Genomic DNA, 21,230 nt, shown 5'->3' with positions numbered 1-21,230 from the left:
TTTCTACCCCGCCAACGTTTCTCATACTTCTGTTTTGATCTGCGTTCTCTCTGAAGGACCAACACTGAAAAGGCAGAACTCTGGTAGGAGAGTGGAGAGAGAGAGAGGGGTGTTTAGTCCCTTGAAGCTCTGGCTGACAGACAGGATAAGGCATAGGTGTAGGACCCAAAAGGGAAGGCACCTGGGCTTTTTGGTAGTTTATAAGTGGAAAGTAGGAAAAGCGTGGTCCAGTGTCCTTTTCGGCAGTACATACTCCCTTGTTCCGCAGCAGGGAAATGCAGCCTGCACGCGCAAAACTCAAGGATCTCTGGGCCTCCTTCCAGGACCACGTGGTGCAGGCCCCGTCCTCCACACGCCCTTGCTCAGTTGTGAGCCGCCAGTCTACCCTCTGAGCCCCAGCAGCTTGGGAGTTTGTAGTCTACCGGTTTCCTTAGGCCAAAGCGAATCTCTGCAGTGAAGCTGTTGTCTGCACTGTACCTCCCTCTGCCAGGCTGAAGAAGACCACTGGGAGAGGGAGGGAGTGTGTCTTGTTACTCGCTACTGTCCTTCGCAGCTCACTTTTTGTCATTTTTGGCACAGGAGGAAGGTGACGACTGCACACTCGGTGTCCACAGACGACTGCACAACTCCCTGGAGCGGTCTGAACTGCCTGCGAAGCAGGGGCTGCCAGAGCCCGGGCGAGCCCGGGCTGAGGAACGGTTACGGCCAGCCAGGCCCTGTGCCGAGGACAACTGAACCAGCTGGGTGAGGTCTGCTGTCTCCTCTGCTCCTGCTTCTCCGCTCTCCTGCCTTCCTGCCCTATGAAGGATGCAAGGCCAGTTAACCAGGCTAGACGCCAGGCCTTGGCTGGGAGACTGTGGCAAACCAGGCTGTGGCTTGGGTCATTTTGCCAGTTGGCCAGAGGGGATCAGAAACTACAAGCTGGACATAGTCACCCAAGCCCAGCCTTCCCTGATGCATGAGTTCTCTCTCCTTGCCCCTGTCCCCAGATCGGATGGGCCACTCTGGCCCCCAAATGGGGAAAGATCTAGAAACCCCTTGTATCCTCACCATACCACAACAGCTGAAAGCTCTCCTCTGCTTCTCAGTGGGTCAGAGGGCAGCCCCTTCAGTGTGGTTCATTTCTTCGTCTCACCGCATCCAGTTCACTCCTTGTTTGCCCTGGGGGCCTAAGTACCCCCTAAGACTTAGCAGCCATCACCTCCATCTAGGGGGCTTCTACTCCTTTCCCCTTTGGAGTTCCTCAGACTTGTACAGCAGAAGAGGTCTGTGCTGCCTCTAAGGGATTACGGGACCAACCTTTAGGCTGAAGCTTCTCGGACATCGCCCCCTGGCTGACAATTGTTTCCTGGGGGCAGAGCACACGGGTACCCACCTATTGGAATGGCATCATCCCTCCCCTCCCCTGGCTCTATGCTCACCTTCCAAAGGCACCTGGAAGTGCACAAGCCTCACGCATCTCCTTTTCTGGGCACCCGTAATGCTGCTGGCACTGCCTGCTCCTCTCCCGTGGCTGGAGACTTCAGGCTGACTCCGTCGTTTCCATCTTTGGAATACTTCCGGACTAAACTGGGCCTGACCCAGCATACTCTGCCTTCTAGGAAGTGCCCAGCAAGGGGGAAAGTGGGCTGGAAGAAACATTTCCCCAGTCACTCCACAAAGCAATAGTTCCATGAAAGGCATGGACTTTCTTCCTCTTCCTTCATTCCCCCATGGAGGAGGAGGAATCGCACTTTACCGAACTGATGCATTCCTACAGAAGTGGGCCCATGGTTTCTGCAAACTGTCGTGATGACTTCACTGGAGGAAAAGTACTACGTGCCCACTGAGGGCCCCAGGTTAATATAATACAAAATGCAGCAAACCTTTCAGGAAGCCACATAAAGTTGAATAGTTTCCTTATGTCACATGGGGAAGTTGAAAAGAACCGTATATTCTTGGCACTGCTTTTTGTGTAACTTTCTCAGTTCAGAGAAGGGCTCCCTTTTCAAAGGCTACTTTTAATGGCACAGACACTGTTCCTTCATAGTGAAAGAGAGCATTACTAGGAGTCAGGAAAGCTGAATTTGCTTCATGGCTTTGTACTTTCTTGCTGTGTGACTTTGGGCAAGTCACTGTCCTCGTGGGGCCTCAGTTTCCTTATCTATAAAATGAATTCTTTGTAATGGTCTCTAAGGGTCCTAAATCTGGCATTCTGAGGTTGTTCTGTTTACACTGTCCTATGGGGGGTGATTCTGCTTTTGGAAGGTAGCATCCGGATGGTTTTGGGGAATGGGTCCTCCCCGGCCTTGTTTTCCTGGGCCTTATTCTTTCCATGTTCTAATGTCAGGAGGATGAGCTCAGAGAAGCTCCCTCATTTTTCTAGTTTGTAAGATGAAGGGATGAGATCAGATGGCTTCTGCAGCCCTTTTGGCACCAGCCTTGCCCACTTGCCACACAGCATCCCCTGGCTTTTGTGACACAAGTTGGCTGTCTCCCGTTGCTGTGCTTCATGGGCCATATTCCCTGCCTGCACTTGGTGTGGGAACCAGTGTTCATCTCGCCCGTGTCTGCCTTCAGACTTGGCCATCCTGGAGGCGGCTTGGGGCACGCTGATGAGCTTCCTTTCGGGGTCAGGAATGTTTTGCGCTTACTTCCATTTTCTGGAGGTCTGCCAGTCTAAGGGCATTGCTGTGTAGCTCATCTTTCCTCTACATAGTGCTGACTCAGCTGCTCAGTTTTAAGATGCTGTTTTCAAAATCTCTTCCTGCTGCTCCTCCTGGGTCCCTGGCCAGAAACTAGGAAACAGACCTCTGCGGTGGTCAACTGAGGTTATAGGAAACCAAGTCTGTGGCTCTTCTCTGCTGGAAGCAAAAGGGTGCCAAGCCATGCCTACAAAGATTTCGCCGCTAATTCTCTTCTTTGGGCGTTGGAGCCCTGGATTCTGGTGCTGTAGCTCCTGGTGCCAAAGTCTGGATCTTTCCACACTGCAGCAGCACCAACATCTGCCACTACCCAAATGCTCTGGAAGAGGGACAGCTATGGTGCCCTCTTGCTGGGGGCTGCTATCTTAAAATCTGAGTGCAATAGGGTTTGATTGTAACAATTATTTCAGGATAAATATTGTTTCCTTAATCTGCGTACTTTCTAGAACCATTGTAAAATAGATTTTATTTTTAAGTGTCCTCAGCATTGCAGAAGATCCCATTTGTAATAGCAGATGAAGGCTGGAGGCTCAGCTCCTCTGGGTTTCGAATGGCTGGCAAGGCTGGCTCTCAAATTCCAAAGTTGGAAGGCACCTTTCTGAAAAGCAACCTCTGTGTGACCATCTGGACCCAGGCCTCACCACCAGGGGTCCTGGAGGAAATTTCCATATAAAGGGGAGACCTGGTAATTAAGTAGCTGGTCCAGTCAAGCCAAATATTCCCACTGTCCCAGCCAATAAACCCACTTACATGACAAGCCTCTTCTGCAGCGTAGCTCCAACTCTAGATTTTACTGGCAGGTGTATTTGTTGTGGGAGGGTTCCCAGTGAGCCCAGGGAACCTGGCACTCCAGAGCTGCTTGGTTGGAGGAAGCAGAGCTGGCTGAATGCCAGAGGCTGGTCTCTCTTCCACCTGCTGCTGCGTCTCACTACTCTGGTACTAAAAGCAACCAGAGAAAGCTGCAGGGATGGTGGGCAAAGGGGATTTGCAGTGGGGCCAAGGACTCCAACCTCTGCCCCAGGCAAGCCTGCACATAAATCATTCCCCTCTCATGGGGTGTGGGAGGGTCTATGTTGATCTTGGACCTGTCATCCTGGGGCAGTTTTAGTGCTTTATATTTAGTGGGTTAGTGCCAGGTGCTACCATTTTCCAGTAAAGGAACCGGGACCCAGAGGCTGGGTCCCTAGCTGCCTCTGTCGATGTGGGGTTTGTCGTCACTCTGACGAGATTGCTTTGGAAGAGCTGCTTTTAGGGATTATCTTTTGTCTACCCTGGGTGGGCCACAGGGTGTTCTCCTCAAAGCCTCACAACCAAGACCATAGGAAAGGGGCCCTATTTTCCTGCTGCTTCACAGCTCAGAACATGTACTGAATGGAATGTATTTTTAAGAGAATAAAGTCTATTTTTTTGTATTTTAAAGATTGGGAGGGCTAGGGAAGTATAGCCCTCAAAAAAAACCTGTTAATGCATTAAAGGCCCCTTTGCGAGGGGGCATCAGTATCTGTCAGTCCACATCTACTTGTTCAGGCAGGTGCTCTGGTCTCACCCCTGCCCCTTGGAGTCTAGGTGCAGCAGCTTCTACATTCCTGCTCCAAGCCTGGGACCAAGGAGGCCGGACCCTGTTGCTGGAAACCAGGGCGAAGCCATGAGCAGTGACTCAGGGCTCCTTGGGTGCATGTGTATAGTGGAAGCTGCCTGTCTGCATGTATCCTCTGGCTCTAATGCTGTCTGTTGGCTCTGCAGCACAATATGTAACCAATAAAGCTCCCTAGTTTCCATGTGGTCTGTGTGAGTCAGTGATGCCATTTTTGTTGATGTCCTGAGTACAACTGTTGTCCGTGCACTGGTATAGCTAGTATATTTCATTGTATTTTATTTACTTAAAATACTCAGCCAACTAATTAATGATGCTGTAAAGACCTGAGGCTTGGAAAATGACACACTTACCACCCACATAACTGAACTGGACTTAGAATTGTAGCAGCTATTTCACTGCTACATTTTAGTTTTAGGCTTGTCTGTTGTCACACACAAAACGATGATGAGTCTCAAGCTACCTATGCCATGTATTTAAAAAAACACACGTTTTAAAGCACCTAACTCTGGATCAGATAACTGTGACCCCCCTGAGGTAACAATATTCATGGCAGAGCTGGGATTCAAATATAGGTCCAAAGTCCATATGCTTTCCACTGCATGCTGTTCTCACCTTTATACCCCTTGCCCTGATCCTGTTGCGCAGATGTTCTCCACTGCTGTTACTCGTTCCAAGACTAGGGGAAAAGCCCTCTCCGTCTTCTCTTCAGACCACCAATGTAATGTCACCTAAATCTTACTAAGAATAAAACCTCATTTAGACTAATTACAGGGAAGAATTGTAACATTAGTAAAAGCCAATTTCCAGAAACAGATCATGTACATGCATTTAGTTACACTGTTAGGAAAGCTTGAGAAGGAACAGTTACTGTAATACCTTTCTTATAAAAATGTTTTACTACCTTATATGAAATCATAAGTATCCTTGTAAGAGGGGAGGCACGAAGATAGGACTAGAGAACAAGAGAAGCAGAGATTGGAGTAATGTGCTCTGACAATCAACTGCGAATCAACTGAGCTAAAGCCAACCCTCAAGTAGTGTGCTTTGACGATGGATGAAGAGGCCACCCAAGTCAAGGAATGTAGAAGGAACACACTAGAAGCTAAAAAAGCAAGGAAATGGAACCTTCCCTCCAAAGCCTGCTGTGGTAATCTGTTAACAGCAGCAGTAGGAAACTAACACACCAGCTAAGTAAGTCATCTAAACCCTTGATCTTCTTAATGTAACACTTCCTAAACTTTTATAGCAGTACTTTGGACAAAAGTGGAAAGTTAGCACATACCAATGGAGGGAACCTGGGGAGTAAAGCCAGATGGTCTGCTAGAGACACACCCAAACTCTGCCTTGTTTTGTCTTAATGATTCAAAATTTCCTAATATCCATATGCTTGACCTGTAGCTTCATAGTCTTAGCATACAGTCACCCTATAATCCCAATAAGGAACTCTCTAGTTCCACAGATCAGGGAGCCCATTGCTTCTGTGGGGCTTCCCTCAACCCTGTCTTGAGACCTGACCCAACCATTTTTTTCCTTTATATAAATATCCTCCTATCTAAACATGGATAAAACTGCCGTTTCCAAAGGCACAGTACTCCTATCTTGTATTAACTCCAAGGGGAAACAACAACAAAAGAAGATAGGAAGAATTTTATATGAAGTTTTATTTTTAAAATATAAAAAACCACCACACACCAAGAGACTAAGATGTCCCCTCCCCACACTTGGTTACCTCAGTCTTTAGGAAGAACACCAACTTCCACACTAACGGACAACTGCCTCTCTAGCTCTAAGTCACTCAGAGGAGGCAACCTCCTTGGCCACCTGGCATCATGAGTTCCAGCAGCTGACTGGGAGCCCAGATGCCAGAGTGAGTTTCTCAGTGGGATCTGGTACTGCTACAAGAGCTCTGTCTACACAGCAAAAGACCCTCACATTGGCTGCTTCCCTCCGAACCCATCAGTCTCACATGCTTGGGGACTGCTGTGCAGGAACGCCTGGTGTGGCCTGGCGAGGCAGGGTGTACATGGCCCCCAGGAACTGGTCTGCAATCCTTCCGGCTTCTCGCAGCCCACTCAGCAGAGCACCATGGACAGTGGCTGGGTAGTTACGGATTGTATGTTCTCCAGCAAAGAAGAGTCGTGGAATTGGCTATTTCAGGAAAGAAAAAAAATTGAGAGAAAAATCAGTAGGTTGCAAACAGCATTTCTGCTGTACTTAAACGGCCAAATTCCTGTTGGTCTGCCAATCACAGGCCATCATCCTGCCAAAAAGGGTCTCCCTTGACAGGCATCCTAAAATTGATAAAAGTAGAAATATGACAAAATTCAGCCCAGCCTTAGTCCTAGGGTAATGCATAACTGCATCTGTTCTTACGGATTATTTAATGCTGGGGGATATCCGGTTCTAGAGCTTCCGTTGCCTCATAACGGTACCTACTGGGGCAGAGGGGTTCCTGACTGCTCTGTACCACATAGCGTCCAGCATTTGTTCTAATTCAGGAACACCTTCGGCTCTCAGCTCCAGAGCAGGTTCACAGGGTCCTGAGGAATGCTTACTACTCTCTGGAGCAGGGTTTGGCATCATCTAGATAAGAACCCCTCAGGGGCATGTACTGGAGACACCTAGTAACTGATACCTGCAATAATCCTATGAGCCATTACAAAATGGGGTGCAATTAAAAACGTTTTTCGTCCTAACTTTTAGGGACAAACTTTTGAATAAGGAAAAACTGGCTTATACTGTGGACTCTTCCATTGGGAACGTGGACTGCCTATATTTACGGAGCCACAATGTGAGAAATCAGACACAAATAATACTCTTCCTCCCTTTTCCTCTGCTCTTAGTATTTGAAAGGCTCCAAGGACAGAATGACTAAAATCTAAAAAAAAAAAAAAAAAAAAAAAAAAAACCCACAAATCCGTGGCATCAATTTTAACCGGGATACTGGCTTTTTCCCAAATAAGCCTTGGTGGTTTGCCAATTTCTCACCTGTGGGGCACCTGGAATTGAAGGGCCAGGAGTGATTGGCTGAGCCATTAAATCATAGTCATTTCCAGATGATCCTGCAGCTACATATGAATAGGAGCCCCGTGCCCAGGGATCAGCACGCCAGCGGGATACCACAGTCTCCTTGGGCTAAAGGAAAAAGCATGAGCAGTAGTTATTATATGACAAAGGACAAACCAATCATCTCTGAAAAGTGGAAAAGCTGGGGTGGGTGGGGATGTAACCGAGCGGTAAAGAGGCAGGAGACATGGGCTAGCCAGGTGATGAATGCTGCTGCTATACGACACACAACGCAAATGGCTTCTGACTAAGCTTCCCCGTTGCCTTGCCTATGACATCTACCCACGGCTTGACTTTTATTCTCATTAATTCACATGAAGCATTAATAAGCATTCTCTCAAAGGAATCCTAAGGATCTAAAAAGTGTTTCAATGGACCTAAAGAATAGAAAAAAGTACCAAGAGATTTTTTTTTTTTTAATGTTTATTTACTTTTAGGAGAGAGCACGAGCGGGAGAGGGCAGAGAGAGGGAGACACAGAATCCGAAGCAGGCTCCAGGCTCTGAGCTGTCAGCACAGAGCCCAACGCGGGGCTCAAACTCACGAACCGTGAGATCATGACCTGAGCCGACCTCAGACACTTAACTGACTGAGCCACCCAGGCAGCCCCCAAGGGACTCTGACTACTTTGTCTAAAAGGTAGCAGTGGTGTGACTCCACACATAGATACAGTGGATGAGACAAGCAGGGATGTGTAGCAAACAGCCACCTCAATTCCCTAGTCCATGTACGGGGCGGGGGGGGGGGGGGGGGGGGGGGGGAGGGGTGCTCTTCTGAACCCTACACTTACATCATGGACTCCAAACATCAGCATTCATGTAAACCCAGCACCCACTTCTCCATTCTGACTGAAACTGTCCTGACCAACGTAAAGAGACTATGTCAAACCCTGCTTCAGTGTGAACTCTTGATCCCCACTTGCTCCTACCCACTTACTTACCTGGGGCACCGCGCTACTACCAAAAATCCCTTTGAGGATGGCCAGGCATCGGCCGACAATCACATCATCACTTATATTTTCCATGATGCCGGCAGCTTCTCCCGCCACTAGTGCCAATAGTATCGGAGCTAGAAAAACAGAAGGGATAATTCCAGGGTTTTCTTAGACTTTTCTCAAGAACTGCTTTGTCAGGGCCCACATTATTCTAAGCACCCTGAAATCTGATGACCAATGGACAGACCTGCAACACTTGGCTGGAGACAAGCAATGTTTCTGAAACAGGAACTTAAAATCCATCCCTAGAAGTGAGCTGGCAAACTATAGAGGTGAGTGAAGTGTGACTCATGCAGTTAACCACTTGTAACTGTCTAATACAGAAGTCTTGAAGACAGAACTTCAGACCTTGCTAAGAAAACCAAGTATTCCTATATTTAGGCACAGAATCCTTAGCCCTGACCGCCTTAGCTCCACAGCAAGAGCTACATCCCTTTACCTATTCCAGGCCCATCACCACTTCTACCCACCCACATTTGGTGAGTATTGACGCAACAGGCTTCTGTGATAGGCACAGGACTAGATTACTGGGATATAAAAGATATAAGCTAAATGATATGCTCCATAGATCAGCAGAAATGATCACACCTATAATTATGCACTGATAAAAGCAATGACGAAAAAGGATACAGAAAGAATAATATAGGGGTTTAATTTTTTTAAGTTTATCTATTTTGAGAGAGAGAGAGAGAGAGAGAGAGAGAATGAATGAGTGCAGGAGGGGCAGAGAGACCAGGAGAGAGAGAGAATCCCCAATGTGGGGCTCGAACTCACAAAACCAAGAGATCATGACCTGAGCCGAAACCAAGAGTCAGACGCTTAACCGACTGAGCCACCCAGACATCCCTACAGGGATTTATTTTAGATTTGAGGCAGTGGAGGTACGTGTGTCCCGAAGGGACTCAAACAGTGGCATTTAGGTCAAGACCTGAAAGGCTGGGCAGAGTATGCCATGTTGGGAACAAAGAGAAGAAAAATAAAAGCTGCCCAGGCCCAGACCAAAGTAAATACAGAGGCCCTGAAGTAGAAGACATAAAATAGGTAATATTTTACATATATGTATACACACACATACATAAAATATTTTAAGCACCATAGAGAAGAGCAATCCAATTACAGGAGAACTTAAAACAGAGAAGGTAGGAATTTGCTACAAAATCCTAAAGGAAGTGATCAAAGATGCAGGGGCCAGTCAGATACAAAAGTCTTGGGAATGAGGAATAAATACAATTTTCCCTTCTGGGAAGCTTCCCTGGTTCTGTGCCTCCTGGCTGGGTTGATTCTTTATGTTTTCTTTACAGTGCCCTGGGCTTTCACTGTGACCCTCTACTTCTAAGCCCTGTTCCTAGACTGTTCACCTCTTTACTGTATTTCCCACTAGGTTCTGAACTCCTTGAAGGCAGCCTTTTTCCAAAACCCCCCATATCCCCAGTACCTATGCAGGATTTTTAGAAATTGCTGGTTGGTTGAGTTAATGGAAAATCAAGACATACGTATTTGAGAAAAACCAGAATATTCCTAATTCTTTACTTCCATAAGGATACAAAGAAGATTAAAACCAGGAAGGAGTTACCTTTATAAAGGTTCCAGAAGAGGAAGAGTTCACCTCTGCTGGCAGTTGTACTGCCAACATGCCCGAACAAATTGACACTTGGATCCCAGAACACACGGTCAAAACACAACACCACCTATCGTAAAAAAGGAGCACAGGAACTGACGACACAACTCCAAGAACATGGCTTTAAGCAGAGCTAAGCCTCAACAGGAAATACTTCTTCCTCAGACCTTATTAAAGTTTCTTTTAACCCACTCTCAATATAAGCCTAGAAATCCCTATTATCAACGTATTACTTGGGACAACATTTAGAACTTTTTATAGGCTTAGGCTTGCGAAGTGATCCCGGAAGACTAAGTCTTCGTGGATACTTTATATAGAATTAGGCACTGAAATGAAAGAATTGACAGGCCTCAACTCACCCTGATATCACAGAGCAGAGAGCACAGCAGAACATACAAAAATGCAAAGCCCTAGGCTCTCTGGCTGGAGGGCACTACGACCGGTATTTGTACAGTGGGTATGCAGAGAAGTGCGTGCCTCGGGCAAGTTACCTTGTTAAGGTTGCCAAATCCCATCCTTTGCACTGCGGATGTCTTCCACTCAGGAAGAGGTGGCACAAACTGAACAGCCGGTGGCTGTTGCTTCAACACACCCAAGGGAAGGGTACAGAGAACTGCATCACATTTGTAAATAAAGGTTTGGCTTGTGGAGCGGGTATTCACAGCTATCACTTCACATCCTAGAGAGGATGGAGGGAAAAGACTTTACTGGTGATGAAGACAACACTGAATGTCCAGCGCACAACAGAATCTACGTACTACCTCCGTTAATTCTTACCATAAGTTTATGAAATCCGTCCTATTCATTTTTTGACAGAAGAAAACTGAGACAGTGGTGAAATAATTTGTCTAAGGCCACATGGGCACCAAGTGCCAGCACTCCAACGCTAATAGTCCAACTTCAGAGTCCTGGATCTTCACCACCACTGCACTGTCTTACCTTCCTGAGACACTGGTGCTCTTCTGGACTAACAGAAGAACATTATTACTTATCAGAGATTAAGTAAATTTAGGCCAAAGTTAAGAATAAAGGGCTATACCGGTAAAAGCAGTACCTCTCCACTGTGGTTAGGAGCTTACTAAAGGACCAGAACAGAAGACTGGGGCAGAGCATGCTATTCTTGAGAACGTACTGTGATGCCTAACTCGCCAGAGCAGGAATAAAGCTCAAAGTTGACCACAGAAAAGGCACTGAAAATAGGTTAATATTATTTTTCCTCATTTGTGTTTGAATTTTTTCTGCAATCGATACCTACTTATATAATTTCAAAAAATAAATAGCTCAAAATTGGTATGAAAGCTCAATTCATGTCTACTTTCTCACTGTTCTTAATCTGCCTGCAAATGGCTATTTAAAAGCTACAGGTCTCAACATCAGCTAGAAGCTGCATATGAAGGGAAAATTAAATGGAAACTGGTTTCAGTGGTTGTTTAAAAAAAAAAAAAAAATCTGTGGTAAACTCTGCCGTTCTAGAAAACGGGCCATGAAGGGCAAGCAAGGTTGATGGCCACATCTCCACTTGTCATGAGGGCCCTGGGAGAGGGGAGTGGGGTGACTAGCTATCATCAAGAGTTCTAGACTATTAATTCCAAAGGTGGGTGGACAGCGGGTTCTCTGTACTCAACATTAAATGTTCCCTGAAACCAGCAACAGTGAGCATTGAGCCGCCATGGGAATCACAGGGCAATTCCAGCTTTGAAGTCATCTTATTAGCAGATTGCTCCTAGAATCAGAAACCAGCCTGAGCTGTTAGCCCACATGTACAGGAATGGATCCAAAGATCAAGACGCAGATGGTGAAACACAAGGGGTGGGGCCCACTGTGTCTAGAGGCCAAACCCTGGTATTTAAGAATACATTCAGCAAAATGAGACCTAAAGTCACTGGCTATTGTTACAATACCAAAGTAATTCGCGTACAAATTGGAAACTAAAACTTGCCTCCGTTTTTTAGCTTATACAATGATGGGATCAGAATGTCAGAGGCTCTACAAGGGCTCAATCCTTTTGTAAATGCAAATTTTTAAAAATCAGGAGTCCTAGTTTACGCAAGTTGATGAGGAAACATTTTTTTCTGTAGGTCAAACTCAACAAAAGATCAGTTTCAGAGTAAGAGGTTTGTCTTATCAGCGAAGCAGTGACATACCTGAAGCTGTGTACCGAACCTGCCGCACCGCTGTATTCAGTTTAATGTCTAGGCCTTCTGCTAAAGCCACAGGCACACAAGAGTAGCCATTCCTCACTGTTAGGTGGCTGCCAGTAAACTCAAAGTCATCATCCTAAAAGGAGAGAAAAGGACATACATCCATATTGTCTTAATTTATGCCAAATATACGGAATTCTGTAAGATTAACACTGAAAAACACTAGTTGGTGGAGAAGTCAGTATTCTAAGGCAGAAACTAAAACTACCACTCAGTCATCAGCTACAGCTTCCCCAGACAAGACAAGATGCCAAAATGTCCCTAATGGCCGTATCTGAGAGAGTTTTCTCCTCACAGTCCTACACCCCATTCCTCAATCCAGACTGTCCAAAGGGAGGTGGGATCTCATGAAGAAAGATGATTCAATACATTTAGATGATTAGTCTGTTTGGCTTTTGAACACATTACAGATTTGGTAGGAGGTCAGATTCACCATCCTAATTACATTTTCTTTTACCTGAGAACAAAATCAGTTTTTATTTAATAAACTTAACAAGTTTGAAAGATGAGGAAGACTTCCAAAACTCAAGGTGGTCAAACTAGATGAAAATCTGGGATTATAAAGAATGGCCCAAGATGATCCATATAGTGAAGAAGTCAACATTTGACCTGGAAGAATTCCCAAAATGATCCTATTTCTTTGAATTTACTGGAAATTTTTCTATATAGAGAAATTCTTGAAGGCTAGTCAGTATTTTCTAATCTTATGAACTTTCTGGGGGAAAATAGCATGATTCTTTCAAATTAGACAAAAATACTGGGTTGGCAGAACTCACAACTTAGTGACAGATTTATCTGCTCCCCGTACCAGTCAGTTCAAAACATTCAAAATTTAGTAAGATGACAAATGGGTACATATTGACACTTCAAATGATAAATCAGTGACTAGGAAAGGTCTAATTTAGTATTTACATGAAAGAAAAGAAACTGGGAATTCTGTAGGATGTTTACCACTAGCAAGTCCAATCCTCACTATAATTCAAATACTGAAGAATAACAAGGGTATAACCTAAAGATTAAGAATTCAAACTAATTTTACTAGGAAAATGTACAATGAAAATACAAATATCTAAGTAAAAATATAATACTGACTTCTGTAGTCTTCGGTCTGGTCAAAGTCTGAGATTTGATTAGTCCATTCAGGATCCAAAAAGCCCTGTGACTTCTCACCAGTTCAAGAGTAATTCACACTTAAAATACTTAAGAATAATTCAACAAGGGGTGCCTGGGTGGCTTAGGTAGTGGAGCGTCTGACTCTTGATACCTGCTCAGGTCGTGATCTTGCTGTCGTGAGATGGAGCCCCATGTCAGGGCTCTGTGCTGAGCATGGAGCCTGCTTGGGATTCTCTCTCTCCCTCAAAATAAATAAAAACTTAAAAAAAAAAAAAAAAAAAAAAAAAGAAATCGACAAAAGATGTGTAAAACCTGTACACTGAAAACTGTTAAAATATTGCTGAGAAACATTAAAGAAAACCTAAAAAATGGAGAGACATACCATACCATGTTCAAATCCCTATACCAATCAAAATCCCAGAAGGTATTTTTTATAAAAATCAATAAACTGATTCTAAAATTTTTATGAAAATACAGAAGACTTACAAGAGCCAAAATAATTTTAAGAAAGAAAACAAAAAATGTCGGAGAACTTGCACTAATTTCAACATGTATCATAAAGCAATAGTAATTAAGAGCATATGACAGTGGCATACGGATAGACAAATAAATGAACAGGAAGGAGTAACCATAAATAGTCTCACACATGGTCAACAAAGATGCCAAGACAAACGAAGAAAAGGATGGTGCTAGAATTAATTAGATAGCCATATGGAAAAATATGAACCCTAACCTCACTTTTCATTGTACACAAAAATTAAAATGGATCATAAAGAAAACAACAACAAAAAAACCAAAATGAATCACAGAGCTAAGTTCATAAAACTTCAGAAAGAAAATAGGAGAAAAATTGGTGATCTAAGTTTAAACAAAAATTTTTCAGGATAAAAAAGCACATAGGCTAAATAAAAGAGAGTTGAGAAATATGGACTTCATAAAATTAAAAAGTTTTGCTTTTTGAAAGGTACTACTTAGAAAATGAAAAAGGAAGCTATGGACTGGAAGAAAATACTTACAAAACATAAATCTGACAAAGGAATTGTATCCACAATCTAAAGAACATAATGAACTTCTTAAAATTTTTTTTAACATTTATTTATTAAAAAAAAAATTTTTTTAACATTTATTTCTTATTGACAGTGAGAGAGCATGACCATGGGAGGGGTGGAGAGAGGAGGAGACACAGAATCTGAAGCAAGCTCTAGGCTCTGAGCTGTCAGCATAGAGCCTGACGCGGGGTTCGAACACACAAACCACGAGACCATGACCTGAGCCGAAGTGGGATGCTTAACTGACTGAACCACCCAGGCGCCCCAACATTTATTTATTTTTGAAAGAGAGAGAGGCAGAGCATGAGCAGGGGAGGGAGGGGCAGAAAGAGAAGGAGACACAGAATCTGAAGCAGGCTCCAGGCTCTGAGCTGTCAGCACAGAGCCCAACGTGGGGCTCAAACCCACAAACCGTGAGATCGTGACCTGAGCCAAAGTCGGACGCTTAACCAACTGAGCTACCCAGGTGTCCTAGAACATAATGAACTCTTAACACAATTCAACAAGAGGTCAGACAACCAGTTTTTTTTTTTTAATGGGCAAAAGATCTGAACAGACTTTTCACCAAGGAATAGACATATGAATGGCCAATAAGTACATGAAAAGTTGCTTCACACCACCTATTATTCAGGAAATGTGAAATAAAACCACAATGAAATATTACTATATAGCCATTAGAATGGCTAAATTTTCAAAAACTGGCAATGCTAAGTATACACAAAGGCTATATTCTGTATGATTATATACCATATGGTTCAATTTATATGTAATTCTAGAAAAAGCAAAACCATAGTGACAGAAAGCAAACCAGGGGTTGTCTTGGGCCAGGAGTGGGAGGGCTGGGAACTGACCACAAAGAGGCAAGAGAGAACTTTTCAGGATGATGGACATGCTCTGTATCTTGATTGTGGTGGTGGTTCACGACCATGCTGGTTTGGCAAAACTTCAAACTGTTCACTTAAAACAGGCAAATTGTACTGTACGCAAATCATACCTCTTAATAAAGCTGTTTAAACACCTACATACAAATTAACAGCTTCTCCTACGAGCTCTCTCAAAGACATACACAACAAAAGAAATGATAATGAAACTTACCTGATCCCAATGTTTAAGGGAGAGTGTAGAGAGAGGTGTGGCATTAGCAAATTCAAGATTTGCAAAATGCCAATCAAGTATCTGTCTGTCTCTTGATGAGAGATACACGTCGCTGCAAAATGAAACCAGGAACACAGGTTATTAAAAGGACATCAATACTATTCTCAGTGGGCTGATGTGGATGATCTTAGTATCTGTGAGGGAACCTAAGCCTGGTACTGTGCCTTTTATAAAGAAATTCCTTTATTACTGGTGCCTAGACTGTGCCAAGCTCACTTTCTAAAGCAAATTACTATCAGGCTTCATTTGTCTGAATAAAAGACTTCTTCATATTGGCACCTGTCATTATAAAAGCTTATTTGAAAGCATGATTTTTTTTTTTTTTTTTTTTTTTTAACAAGAATGGGTAGCATTCCCAATTACAGAAGAGAGTAGATATATATGTGGAGGCCAAATGCACCATGGACTACAGTATCAGCATACAAGTATTCACTGTCAAAAATTCAATGGAAACACAGTGCAATACTTTCCTAGTCCTCAAAATTATGGGAATTTAAGATAGTACTACCTTCTACCCCACTCAAAGAAGACAATATATTTTATTCAAATGTCAGGTCTCATGGAGAAAGGCTTTTTTTTTTTTTTTTTTAAACATTTATTTATTTTTGAGAGACAGAGTGAGACAAAGTGAGAGTGGGGGAGGGGCAGAGAGACAGGGAGACACAGAATCGGAAGCAGTCTCCAGGCTCTGAGCTGTCAGCACAGAGCCTGACGCGGGGCTTGAACCCACAGACCGTGAGATCATGACCTGAGCCAAAGTCGGACACTTAACTGGCTGAGCCACCCAGGTGCCCCTAGAAAGGCTCTTTCTAAAAAAATCAATGTATTTAAGTATCTAGGACACTCTTACACATTAAAATTATAATCCATTCATTGGACATAAATAAAAGCCCAGAGTGCTTTATAATTTTCCTTCTAAAGATAACAGAAAGAATAGCAGAAGCCATCTCTCTGAACATCTGCAAGTTTTCCTTACCTTGGGGGATTGGCTTCCAATTCTTGAAGTTTTTCTTCTAGCTTTCCTTGTGTTTCAGCTAACTCATCATATTCCTGATAAAGTTAAGAGAACTGGGTTGATCTTGATGGGTCAGAGACCAACCTCGTCATTTATACCACAAAGTGTAAGGCCTGGACCACATCCCTGTCCAGGTCCTATCCCTAAGGGTGCCTCAGCTTAAGGCTGGATCAGGGCAGGGAGAGGGCAGGCAGGAGAAGGATATAAAGGAATAGCATACAACTGTGCTACAAAATAAGAGTGGAAAAGAATAGCAACTACCACTTCCTGTGCATTCACCATGTCCCTAGCATGGGATAAAGCATTTGATTTTATTTTTTTATATAATTTATTGTCAAGTTAGCTAACATATAGTGTATACAGTGTACTCTTGGCTTCAGGAGTAGGTTCCTGTGATTCATCACTTATATACAACACCCAGTGCTCATCCCAACAAGTGCCCTCCTCAATGCCCATCACCCATCTTCCCCACCCCCTACCCCCACCCCATCAGCTCTCTTTGCCTCCCTGTTCGTAACTATTTTTTTTCCTTTCCTTCCTCCATGATCTTCTGATAGGTTTTTCAAATTCCACATATGAGTGAAAACATATATCTGTCTTTCTCTGACTGACTTATTTCACTTAGCATAATATCCTCCAGTTCCATCCATGTTGTTGCAAATGGCAAGATTTCATTCTTTTTCATCGCCGAGTAGCATTCCATTGTGTGTATGTGTGTGTGTTGCATATGCGTGTGTGTGTGTGTGTGTGTGCACACACACAATCTTCTTGGGATAAAGCATTTTAGATCCCTTAAAACTGGGAAGTATTAACCACATCACCGATGAGGTGATTAAGGAGTCTAAGGTCCCATGGCTAGGAGAGACTAAGTTAAGGATTTCAATCTGACAGTTTGAGATCAGATGACTGAAGTCCATGTCCATTATCATTATTCTAAACTGCCAGGGATAAACTGTGACAAGGAGCTAAACTGAGATTTAAGTAAGTTAAAGGGTGAGATTATGAAAACAAAGTAGAAATTCTGAAGAAAATGCAGATCCCAAACCGAACTAACCCATTCAGTCACCTTGGCTCCTGTTACCAAACCCCTGTCCTTCCTATCATAGGCACCTGTGATTGGCTAGTTGCTCTCCCTTTTCCAAAGTTTCCTAGATCTATACTCTTTTTTAGGATTCCTAGTAAACCCACTCAGGCATGTACGTATACCACACCTTGCACAGGGCAGTCAGATCCCTGTGTTTGCTTTTCACTAAGAACTCTGCAGTGATATCTCTGGGTGGCTTGACCTCAGATGCTTCTTTGTATTGCTGATGGAGTTCTTTAATTTTCTCTTTCAAATTTACCATCTAAGAGGGAAAAATACAAATTTACCATTGCAGATAGTGATGTAATCCGTCTCCAAATCGCAGGCTTTGGTTCCTCCCCTAAACTGCTATTATACCAAAACACGTTACGATGCAAGGTCCTTAGAATTCTTAAATACCTCTTATACATCATATTTCAGGACAGGGAAAAAAATCCTGTATGGCTCAACACAGAGTTATCACACCATTATCAGAGAAGTAAGATCACCTCTATCTTCCAAAACAAATGGAGAACCAGGAGTGTTCCATTAATATATATATAACATACATTATATATATTCATATATATTAATATACATAAATTAACATATATGTTATATATATTTATATTTCCAGGGAAAACAAAACACTACCAATTTAAGTTAAACTTATTGTTTTGGGAAACAAATTGTCACGACTCGTTTTCTAAATTATGTAAAAGGCTAAATAACCACACAGGACCATCCGAAGCCATTCCTAATGTTAGTTTCTCAGGTTTCTGATGGTATTGGGCCCCACAGCTATCCCAGCAGCTGGCCATCCTCCAGCTTCTCTGCTCATTTCACCCGTGCCATAATCCACGAAGAGGCTGTGCCACAGACCTCTTCATTTGACAGGATGAAGAAACAAGGCACAGAGTGAGGGAAGAGTCTGGTCACAAGATGCACCCTGATTTTGCATTAAAAAGCTCCCCACAGGGGCTGTCCCACTTCATGTTTTCTTCCTAAGTTGATGTTGTGTTTGCAGCTGGTAGGAGGATCAGGAGAAACAAATGGTTTGGAGTCTGGAGCTGGGTCTCTGGGAAGTGGTGGGAAAGAAGAGCCCTCAACAGACATACCACTGGGGAATATCCCCATACTGGCACCTCAAGCCAAGTAATCATGGCAACAAATTATGGTCCTGGCTGTTGATCTGTTGTCTTCCTCAGTGGGAACTTCACCCCAGCACAGCGAATCTCCCTTTTATCACAGAATCCAGCAGAGGGCACTGGGCTACCTTTGCAACAGCCAAAGGGAACCTGACATAGGAAAGACCTATTTCCCCTGGCAAAAATTTACCAATAATATTGTACTGAAAGACTGACAGAGAAAAACAGTGCCTTTTGTTAGTCACGATTTTCTAAGGGAAAAAAAAACAACTTTTAAATTTCTAAAGGCTTTGCTCCTCCCCCCCCCCGCCCCACTTCCCCCGGCTGATGCAGCTTTAGCTATTAAGAAAATACAAAATTTCACCTTATTAAGAAGTTCTTTCAACTCCTCCTGAGTCTTCACTATCTTCTTCCAATGTTCAATTTGCTCATCTTTGACATGCTTTTCTTGTAACCTAAAAGAGATACTACATATATATGCCTTGGCCACACAGCTAGCTTTGCAGCACAAGACAGGAGCCCATCAAAACCATTCAAGGGCATCAAGACTGAACTTTCTAATACTCTGGAACAAGAAAGTTAGCTGGTGCCAAATTATTTTCTAGGTTATGTTAAATATAGTTCAGTACCATAAAAGCTGTGAAGTTTAGAATTGAGAGGGGACTTAAGGATAATTTAATTACTTTAAAAGGTTTTACTTTGGGATTTAATGCACATGAAAATAAGTGAAAACTAGCTCAAATAACACTTGCTGAAAAACTCAAAAACATAAACAGCAAATGTCTAAATGTAATTCACTATATAATAAGCAATATCAAAGTACTTACTGAATGACAACTTCCAGTGCCTGCCCAAGGGACACAGGCTTATTATTGAGGACATTGAAGTCGAGCTGATGACTAAGGTAAGATGTAGCTTCCAGTAACCGGTTAAACTCTTGCTCTACCATTTCATCTTTCTCTTTAGGAACCTGAAAATCCGAAATATAGCAGAGTTGGTCCTTACAAAAAGACTAAACATAACCAGCCATGAAAACACAAATGCTCTATAGTTTTTAAAAGGTCAAAACATGTACCTCAAAGGGGGAACCTTTGAGGGCAATGATTCAAACTTTCTTTTCTATGAAGTGGTCAATTTCATTAAATGACATGTGAAATGTTTTGGCCCTGGTATTTTCCTATTCTCCCAATTGTGCCATCAGAGCTGGGACTCCACCTCTATTAATAGCCACAGGATTCACACTGGTGCTAATTGGTGCTAACTGGAGTTATGTGGAGCACATAACTGACATGCACTGAGATAAGCTGGGCCGACATGCAAACGACACACTGGAGAAGTCTCAGAGAACAAAAACTATGTCAACACACCTGAGGACCTTCCAGAATAAGGGCAAGATGGAAAAATAAGAAGCCCAAGGTATTGCCTTCCCCTCAAAGATGAATTTCAGGTGGGAGTAGGGAAGAGAAAAGTGAAATTCATGGCTATTAATAAGAACACAATAGCACCTTCATTCTTTTGCAGAGTAACAGTGTTTTATGGCACCAGTTAGGTTCAGAATTGAATGTCCAAAGCTCTTAGACTGTGACTGACTGAGGTACCAGGTCTGGCTCATTATTTTGCAAGAAGAGAGGAGACTGCAAAGCAGATCATCAAGCTGCAAGACCGTGTTCCTAATCCTTACTGTGCCCCTGCCTATTGATGCCATCAGTTAGTTGACACAAATCCCTCTGCTACTGCTTAATTCTTAGAACCCTAAAGTAAAATGCATCTGCAATTCTCCTGAATTCGTGGTAGTAGCAAGACGGAAAAAGCATAGCTAAGGCAAGCATGTCTAAAGCAAGCATCTCTTGCCAGAATAAACCGGGGCATCAATTGGGAAATGGAAGTTAATATATGGAATTTCACTTTACAGTCAACCTAAAACTGGTTAGCATTAAAGAAAGTTCTAATAAACACTAAGGCCAAGGAGGAGTGATCTTTTAATCAGAGGTAACTTGTGGACAAGATCATCACAGTAAGACTCTCTCATCTGAAACTCCTTAGTGTTTGCCTTTCCAATTAAACAATTTTAAAGCACTAGTCTCTGCCCCTTTACTGAGGAGTCGCACAGTAACTCTGTAAGATGAGCCATGGTGTGGCAAAAGAATATAGCAGGAAGTACAATCTGAACCAAAACAAGAAAGGGAAAAGGACCATAACACTCTTTGGGAATTGTAGATACGACACCATAACTACTTATCCAATCAGTCATATTCCAAAGCATCAAATTCTAAAAGGCCACAGATGGGAGTGATCAGGAAATCTTTATGAATTTAGAGAATCCTCCTTGGCCTAAGAAATATAAATCCCTGAGAATCTTCCAGCTTATGCTGAGAAATAAGGCAGAGAATCAGGCTTTGGATGCTTGGTGCCCTTTATATATCAGAGTGGTACCTAAGACTTGGTGGATCCAACATCTCTAACCTACCCATTCAACTCCATGGCCAAAGAAAGGAGCTCTTAGTGACATCCCTACTTGTTCTGATTCC

General features: G+C 43.2%; 2 protein-coding genes across 8 annotated transcripts in view; one reads left to right on the top strand and one right to left on the bottom strand.

Moving 5' to 3' along the window:
- The window catches only part of LUZP1 (leucine zipper protein 1), a 91,811-nt gene extending 87,349 nt beyond the window's left edge, over positions 1 to 4,462 (top strand). For 3 of the 6 annotated variants that reach the window (XM_042951065.1, XM_042951067.1, XM_042951064.1), the window contains one exon: positions 580 to 4,462. In XM_042951065.1, coding sequence (XP_042806999.1) covers positions 580 to 735 — 156 coding nt within the window. In that variant the 3' untranslated portion in view covers positions 736 to 4,462. The remainder of the gene's footprint in view (positions 1 to 579) is intronic. The other 3 variants (XR_006205836.1, XM_042951069.1, XM_042951068.1) reach the window with 3 other exon arrangements.
- Positions 4,463 to 5,924: 1,462 nt separating this feature from the next.
- KDM1A (lysine demethylase 1A) overlaps positions 5,925 to 21,230 on the bottom strand; it is a 64,833-nt gene continuing 49,527 nt past the window's right edge. For both annotated transcript variants that reach the window (XM_042951080.1, XM_042951081.1), the window contains 11 exons: positions 19,530 to 19,672; positions 19,067 to 19,157; positions 17,703 to 17,837; positions 16,453 to 16,526; positions 15,417 to 15,528; positions 12,103 to 12,235; positions 10,450 to 10,637; positions 9,914 to 10,028; positions 8,287 to 8,414; positions 7,270 to 7,416; positions 5,925 to 6,429 (listed from right to left, as the gene is read on the bottom strand). In XM_042951080.1, coding sequence (XP_042807014.1) covers positions 6,244 to 6,429; positions 7,270 to 7,416; positions 8,287 to 8,414; positions 9,914 to 10,028; positions 10,450 to 10,637; positions 12,103 to 12,235; positions 15,417 to 15,528; positions 16,453 to 16,526; positions 17,703 to 17,837; positions 19,067 to 19,157; positions 19,530 to 19,672 — 1,452 coding nt within the window. In that variant the 3' untranslated portion in view covers positions 5,925 to 6,243. The remainder of the gene's footprint in view (positions 6,430 to 7,269; positions 7,417 to 8,286; positions 8,415 to 9,913; positions 10,029 to 10,449; positions 10,638 to 12,102; positions 12,236 to 15,416; positions 15,529 to 16,452; positions 16,527 to 17,702; positions 17,838 to 19,066; positions 19,158 to 19,529; positions 19,673 to 21,230) is intronic.

This window comes from Panthera leo, chromosome C1, assembly GCF_018350215.1.
Source record: "Panthera leo isolate Ple1 chromosome C1, P.leo_Ple1_pat1.1, whole genome shotgun sequence".
NCBI classification, from domain to species: domain Eukaryota; kingdom Metazoa; phylum Chordata; class Mammalia; order Carnivora; family Felidae; genus Panthera; species Panthera leo.
This window is presented reverse-complemented; position numbering and strand designations above follow the sequence as displayed.